This window comes from Triplophysa rosa, linkage group LG24 (assembly GCF_024868665.1).
Source record: "Triplophysa rosa linkage group LG24, Trosa_1v2, whole genome shotgun sequence".
In the NCBI taxonomy this organism is placed as follows: Eukaryota; Metazoa; Chordata; class Actinopteri; order Cypriniformes; family Nemacheilidae; genus Triplophysa; species Triplophysa rosa.
In genome coordinates, this window is record NC_079913.1 from 3657925 (window position 1) to 3665594 (window position 7670).

General features: G+C 42.5%; 1 protein-coding gene and 1 long non-coding RNA gene across 2 annotated transcripts; one reads left to right on the plus strand and one right to left on the minus strand.

Annotated features, from left to right (window-relative positions):
• Positions 1-822: 822 nt before the first annotated feature.
• On the minus strand, positions 823-3344 carry glipr1a (GLI pathogenesis-related 1a). The gene is made up of 6 exons (XM_057324179.1): positions 2111-3344; positions 1741-1989; positions 1437-1555; positions 1247-1332; positions 1146-1172; positions 823-987 (listed from the first exon to the last, which is right to left on the minus strand). The coding sequence occupies exons 1-6, from the start codon at positions 2288-2290 to the stop codon at positions 833-835; spliced, it is 816 nt and encodes a 271-aa protein (XP_057180162.1). The 5' UTR covers positions 2291-3344; the 3' UTR covers positions 823-832.
• Positions 1429-6914, plus strand: LOC130547849 (uncharacterized). Its single transcript, XR_008961946.1, has 3 exons — positions 1429-1534; positions 1881-2047; positions 6824-6914. It is a non-coding gene; the product is annotated as an uncharacterized LOC130547849 (long non-coding RNA).
• Positions 6915-7670: the final 756 nt, after the last annotated feature.

Consider the following 7670-nt stretch of genomic DNA (forward strand, 5'->3'; position numbering starts at 1 on the left):
TTCACCCCTGAATCAAAATTTCCCCATGTTTTACTCACCCTCAAGGCATCCTAACTGAATGTGGTTTTCTTGAAGAATAATGCAGTCGGAGTTATAATACCACGTATCCTTTTACTTCCAAGCGGTAGAATGGGAGTGAAAGGTTGGTGACCTTTTGAAGCTCCAAAAAAAGTGCATCCATCGATCACAGAACTGCTCTATACGGTCTTAACAAAGGTCTTCTGAAGCGAAACGATGTGTTTGATGAAGAGAAATATCCATATTGACAGCGCTAATAACGTTGATGTCTAGCTTCCGTTATCTCTCCAATGCGTGTGAACCAGAGGCTTGTTTTTCCGGTGACGGACGCTGCATTTTTCGTTTTCTTCCAATAGGATAGCGTCTACTCTGGTGGGAGCTTTCGTCACTGTCATTTGCCAGAAAAACAAGCCTCTGGTTCACGTGCATTCGAGAGATGAAAACGTTAATAGCGCTGTCAATATGGATTCAGGGGTGAAGTACCGCTTTAATGAAATGGCCTCAAACGGGCTTTTCTTTAAAGCGATAGAACACCCAGAAATAAAAATTATCGTCATTTATTCAGTCGCATGTGGTTGTAAACCTGTACGTGACTCTTTCTTAAGTGGAACATAAAAGATGATATTTTGTGAAATGTCTCAGTGATTTTGTGTTCATATAATGGAAGTCAAAGGGGATTTATGTTGTTTGATCTTTTGGGAAAGTCATACAGGTTTGGAATGACATGAGGGCGAGTAAATGAAAGAATTTTCATTATTTGGCTAACTATTCCTTTGACCAAAGATGAGATTCTTATAATTGTACTATAGTCATTTCACTCATATACAAACAGCTTTGTGTAATAACGCTGCAGGCAGAAAACCGAGAGGAATATAAGCAGAATGGACGCAGGTCTGATAACCAGAAGAGCTTTGCAGAATGAACCGCAGGAGAACAGCGCAGGGTCCCAGTCCGGCCTCCAGTTATAACCTACACACACAGTTACGTTCAGGTACACTTTTGTAGTAGAGTCCTATTGAAAAAATTATTACTGTGGCCAAAAAATATTTCGACACTTAAACCTAGGTGTCCTGATAGTTTTTTGGGCCACTGTACATTCAAAATGCAGAATGTGAAAGATGTCTTACTCTTCAGGGCGTCCCGCGTTGAGTTACCTGTGAATGAAATGAGAAACCTCTGAAAGAGATGCGGGTTGGCAAGTGTGTTTAACTTTGTGTTTCACACTTACGACACAGGTTGGTTTCACATTTCTCTCCGTTGCAGTCGCTGCATGACTTCCGGTTTCTGTACGGATGCACACCGGGGTAATTTCCTCTGTGAAAACACATCAGCACATATTGAGCAACATTTCAGCTCAGTTTTCAGCTTCATGCTACGAGCATTTCAGGGGTCTTCACACTTTACTTTCATATACTTACGCGGTAGCGTAGTTGCACACAAATATGATTCCAGGATTAGAGGAAAAGCTTGTGTCAACCACACCGTTTGGACATGCTTGTGCAGCACAGCCGACCTTGTAAGTGTCCGCCCAGACAACCTGCTCAGACCACACAAACACACTTTACTGCCAACCAAAACTCCGGCACTTCTGTTTTTAGTGTGTTTATATATTGTTATATTTTTGGGTTAACTCCATCTGAAAAATCTGTCTATCATTGGTCAGCTGGGAAAGTATTTAGCATGTAAGTCCACTACGATGTTTAAGTACAAAACGCTGTTTACCTGTGTGAAGTGTCCGCATACATTTGTGCACTGGTTACTATTGTAAGAATAATCCTTGACTTCATCCCCCCATAACTTCATAGCAGAATTGACTGTGAATTTCGAGTATGGAAATCCAGCCCAGATGTTCTCCCCCACAGGAGTAAATGTGGGGTGCATGCGGCCCGGCTGCTGAAGATGAGGGTTATGTTTGAAGATGCAGTTACTCGCCCACGCCCGAGCACTTATCGCCAGAGCCTCATCCCACGTCTGCAAAAACAAGAGCCTGAATCAATACTACAGCCACAGTTCATACAGTTCCCGTGAGGTAATATGATCTCAAGAACTTGAAATGTCTTCTGTGGTTAGTAAGTGCCGTGGTCATATTTACCATGTATCTCATGTTGCTGGCAGCGGGCATCACATTGGCTCTGTATCTGTTGTGTTCTTTGATGCATTCGTTGATAAATGCTGGGTCTGTGATGTCGAAAAAAGGTTCAGCAGTCCGTGAATGAGAAAAAAACAGAAGAAGAACTGTAACACAGAGCAGAATGTGCAGAGAGTCGCTCATATCTGCTGCAACGCGGCCAACCAGAGATCAACAGACAGGAAACATTTACAACGGGCGGTTTACAGCTATAACATCCCACAGAATTGCAGAATCTGCTACTTCTGCATTCTCACACATTTTTAGCTTCCAAAACCATAGACTTATTCAGTATGACAACATGATTTTCAAGTTTCACTCACAACTAATTCACTGAAACTTGTGATGGAACTTAATGCTAAATCATTTGTATTGGTAGTATGAACTCTGAGAAATTTACCAGATTCCCTTTGGTAAGTGATTTCTCTACTGCTAAAACATGAGGTTAGCCAATGATATTGCATTGTGTGACAAAATTAAAAGTATGCCCCTAAATCATTACTACAAGTACAAACAAATAAATCTCCACTCAAAAAACAGAAACATTTCCTGCTAGTGATGTGACTGAAGGGAAAAAATATAACAAGCATCACGTTTGTTGGTTCAGAGTTTGAATTCTTGACTTTTGCACATAAAAGTCTTGCTCCAAGTTTTTTGAAAACCACTTACAAAGAAACCCCCCAAAAAATAGAAAAACAAAAATAATACCGATCCAATTGCTCAGTGGTGGAGCTCTTGACTTTCATACCTGAAGTCTGGTTTAAAACCTCACTCTTTTAAAGGTTTTAGATTACATCAAACAAAGAACTTGGAACAAAAAGCAGTGTTTCATTATGGCTATTGAATTACTATACAAGCAAAGCCAAGCAAAATCAAAGATTATCAAAAATAAGGAATGTTCCCACAAACAAATGATGAATTAATTAAATATGCATTTTGGCGGTAGCCTACTCCAGCAGGTAGTAATATGTTCTCATATGAATAGAATCTAGTCAACGTAGTCTAGTCCCTATATGATGTAAGACTCATGAAGGCAGCAAAATTTGGGCCATTTATTTCATAAAAATTTACCCTGGAAGTTGGATAATGTTTGGTGGTATGAATGGTAATAGCTATAGGTTGATCCCAAAAGATGAGCTGTAGTTGATGCAGAATAACTAATATAATTGTCTCATACATAACGTATATAAGTGTTTTTCGCAGTGTGGCTGTGAAGTTGCAAAAATTTACTAGAAGGTTGTAAGTTACCAGAAGTGTCTGTAGCATCCAGTGGTCTGGTGGTAATGTGCACTTGCCCTGGGCTTGGTAGCTCAAGGTTCAAATCCAGCTTTGGATGATAGTATCTTATGTGGAAGAGTTATATAAAAAAAAGATAAAATTACCGGGAGAACTGTCCTGAGCATGCAGTGTCCAATGGTCTGGTGGTAATGTGCACTTGCCCTGGGTGTGTTAGCTCAGTGTTCAAATCCAGCTTTGGATGATAGTATCTTATGTGGACCAGTTATATAAAAAAAGATAAAATTACCAGGAGAACTGTCCTGAGCATGCAGTGTCCAATGGCCTGGTGGTAATGTGCACTTGCCCTGGGCTTGGTAGCTCAGGGTTCAAATCCAGCTTTGGATGATAGTATCTTATGTGGACCAGTTATATATAAAAAAGATAAAATTACCAGGAGAACTGTCCTGAGCATGCAGAGTCCAATGGCTCAGTGGTGAGGAACACTACCCTTAGATTGAAAGGTCTGGGGTTTGAGTCCAGGTGTTGACTTGCATCTGAATGGTGGTGGAGCAGGAGCATCCAAGAGTCAGGTGGGAGGAACAGTACCAAGCAGGAGCATCCAAGAGTCAGGTGGGTGGAACAGTGCCAAGCAGGAGCATCCAAGAGTCAGGTGGGAGGAACAGTGCCAAGCTGGAGCATCCAAGAGTCAGGTGGGAGGAACAGTGCCAAGCAGGAGCATCCAAGAGTCAGGTGGGAGGAACAGTGCCATACAAGTAAAAGGGTTTTTGCGTATGTTTAAGCTATAGTAGTTGTGAAGAGGAAAAAAATTGTCAATTGTTGCTTAACCCTCTGCTTTTACACTCCTGAACCTCGGGGGGAGACACACTCCAACGTCTCCCCCCCTTTCACAGCTTGGGAATCTTCTCATGCTATCCAGCCTTCATGTGTTGTACCTCCTTCTGTCCACCAGGATTTGGATCCTGGATCCTGCTTTTCCGTTGCCTGTGGTGATTCTTGTCATGCCCTTTGGTCTTTGTGTGCAGGACATGCCACCACCTGGCTTTGAACCCGAGTCCTCCTGATCCAGTTTCAGTGCTCATCCACCTGAGCCATTGTGTCCTGCACATTATGTGACAGTTCTCCGGGCGTATTTATCTTTTTTTTATCAGTTGCACATAAGAGCTGTCATTGAACACTTAAAGTGTCAGAGGACAGCCTTGAACCCTTAGCTACATGTTCTCATGTAAGTGCGCATCCACCAGAGCCACTGTGGCAGGCACACTTACGACAGTTCTCTGTGCGCATTTATCTATTATTCTTTAAACCAAGACTAGACACTTAAAAGTCTCAGAGCCTGGGTTTGAACATTAGGCTACGGACTCCAGTATCAGTGCTCATACATCTGAGCCACTGGGCTGTACACACTTATGATAGTTCTCCGGGCGCATTTATATATTTTTATTTTTATCAGGTGCACATAAGTCACATCTTACAGTGCGAAGGGCCAGGCTTGAAGCCTAAACTGTTGGTTTTAGTGCTCAGCACGTGTGACAGTTCTCCGGGCGTATTTATCTTTTTTTAATCAGTTGCACATAAGAGAAGTCATTGGAACACTTAAAGTGTAAGATTCTGGGATTGAACCTGTTGACACTTGTTTCAGTTTCAGAGCTCATACCCCTCAGCCACTGGACCCTGCTTGCTATAAACAGTTCTCCTGGTGTGTTTATATTTTTCTTTGATCAGGTCTGCGTAAGAAACATCTTTGAACATTTAAAGATCCAGAGCCTGGACTTGAACCCTGGAGTACCTGTTTTCATGTTAATGCTCACACCCTCTGAACCACTGTGCCATACACTCTTGTGAAAATTCTCTCTCTGGGCGTGTTTAGCCATTTTCATTTATCAGGCATGCATAACAGATGTTTAACTCATGGGTTTGAACCCATGTTCGCTTGTTTTCAGTCCGCAAGCCTGAACCACCGGTTTTCAGGTTAGTGCTCACAACCCTGAGCCACTGCTCCATGCTCAAATATTGCGTTTCTCCGGGCATATTTATCTTTTTCTTTCATCAGGCCTGCATAAGAAATGTCCTTGAATACTTAAAGTCTCCAGGCTTGGGATTGAACCTGCGGCCTCCTGCTTTATTGACAGTTCTTATACAGTTGAGCCACGGTGCCACGTATGCTTATTAGCTTGAATCCTGAACCACCAGGACCAGCTTTTGCACGCATTATTTGTTTCTAGGGGGTCAGAACACAAGAAAGAGAGCGCTAAGGCTGTGCCAAACAGGATTTGAACCCTCTCCCCATGAGGTCCATTTTAGAAATCATAACCCTGAGCCATTGAGTCCTGCAGGTGCTGGATATCTGGTCACAAAAGAGGTGTCCCCAAGGTTGGAACCCTGGGCCTTCTGGTTCAGTTTCAGTGCTCATACCCCTGGGCTGTTGAACCTGGTGGACAAAAAAGGTCAAATTCACAAGTTATTATGCCATGTCAAAAATACCTTAACTTAAAACATTGTGTTTGAACCCAGCACTCATGCCACTGAGCCGAAGGGCACAAGTGACACAATTCTCTTTTGGGAAAGATTCAACTAATGACTGCATATCTGATCACAAAAGAGATGTCAACCTCAGATTTGAACCTTAGACCTCTTGGTATAATTTCAGTGCTAATACCCCTGAGCTATTGAATTAGACAGGTGTTTCTCAAAATACAGCACATTTACAGGTTATTATGCCATGTCAAAAATACTCAAAACCCAAAGTGCTGTCTTTGAACCCAAGACCCCTTGTTTGGAATTCAGCTCTTACTCCGCTCAGCCACTGGAGTTGGAAAGCACATATGATTCATTTTTAGCCAAGATTCAACTAATGACTGGATATCAAGTCATAAAAGAGATGTCAAACTCAGGCTTGAACCCTGGACCTCCTGATTTAATTTCAAAGCTCATACTGCTGAGGGATTGAACCTGATATGTGATGATTAAACGACAGCATATTCACAGTTTATTGTGCAATGTCCAAAAATATTTAAAACACAGAATGATGTGCTTGAACCCAGAACCTTTCAGTTTGAGTCTTGCACTCATTTCACTGCGCCACTGAGAAGATGTTGATCTTGAGATACATTCATCTATTGACTTTATATCTGGGTCACAAAAGAAACGTCAGCAACTGCTGTACACACTGCCAAAGTTTAACAAAAACATTCTGCTGAAAGTTGTGTAGGAAATGGATTATAGTTTAAAGGTAATGAATACTTATTTCACACGTTTGAATTCATGGACAATTACTGATATAACAACACTTGTGGATTCTGAGATTTGAAGCCAGCACCTCTAGAACTATGAAGCGCATGTTTAACGTGTTGATCTATAAGAACACTACCGTTCTCAAGCTGTCTAGATCAAAATGGATACCATGACCATTTTTTTATTTCATTGTTTGATAAAATACAGTGCCAAGAGGAGGAGCTGTTAATTCTGAATGAACGTCATATGCCCACCCCCAACTAGAGATTACGCCAGCTACATCGGAAAATCCCGTGCCATCCTCCTGCGAGAGCCTGCGGACTGACTGACCATCCCAGCTCCATCCAAGGCAATTCCATCACCACCCAAGAAAAAAAAGCGACCATCTGACCGGCCCAGCTCAGACAATTCCATCCCCAACCGAGAGCAAAGACGGACTACTTGTCACATTAATGCTAAATTTACAATACTTGGTATTTAATGCTAAACTTACATCACATGACAGCAGTTTGAAGTTATAGCTGCACTCAGTGACTTTGATTGGAGGTTGCTGGGTGGGTGTTTGTAGGGAGTGGGGGGGCTTGTTGGTTGTGGTTCGGGGCGTTTCATTTGTTGGGACTGTGTGGGTCTGGTCTTGTTGGTCTTGTTTTGTGATCGATGTCGGACAACAGAGGAATAAAGTTAATTATGCCATTACTATTTCTCCCTGGTTGTTCCTCTGTTGTCTGTTGTTGATCGTGGAATGGGACCGGGTTGGACCTGCACGGTTTCGGCGGGTGGGGCTTCCTGGGTCGTGGCTCGTGGGCTCTCCCTGTTCTTCGTGGACGTTGCTTGGTGACTTTGGTCGGGGTCACTGAGTGCAGCTATGACACGTCAGAGGAGATCTGGCCCTCCCGGCTGAGCCTGGTTTCTCCCGAGGTTCTTTTTCTCCATTTATTCATCATTGGAGTTTGGGTTCCTTGCCACAGCAGTGCAGTGTTGGCTTGCTCACCGGGAGACTGCATTTATTTATTCATTTATTTATTAGATATTATTTATTAGAATGATCTTGCTT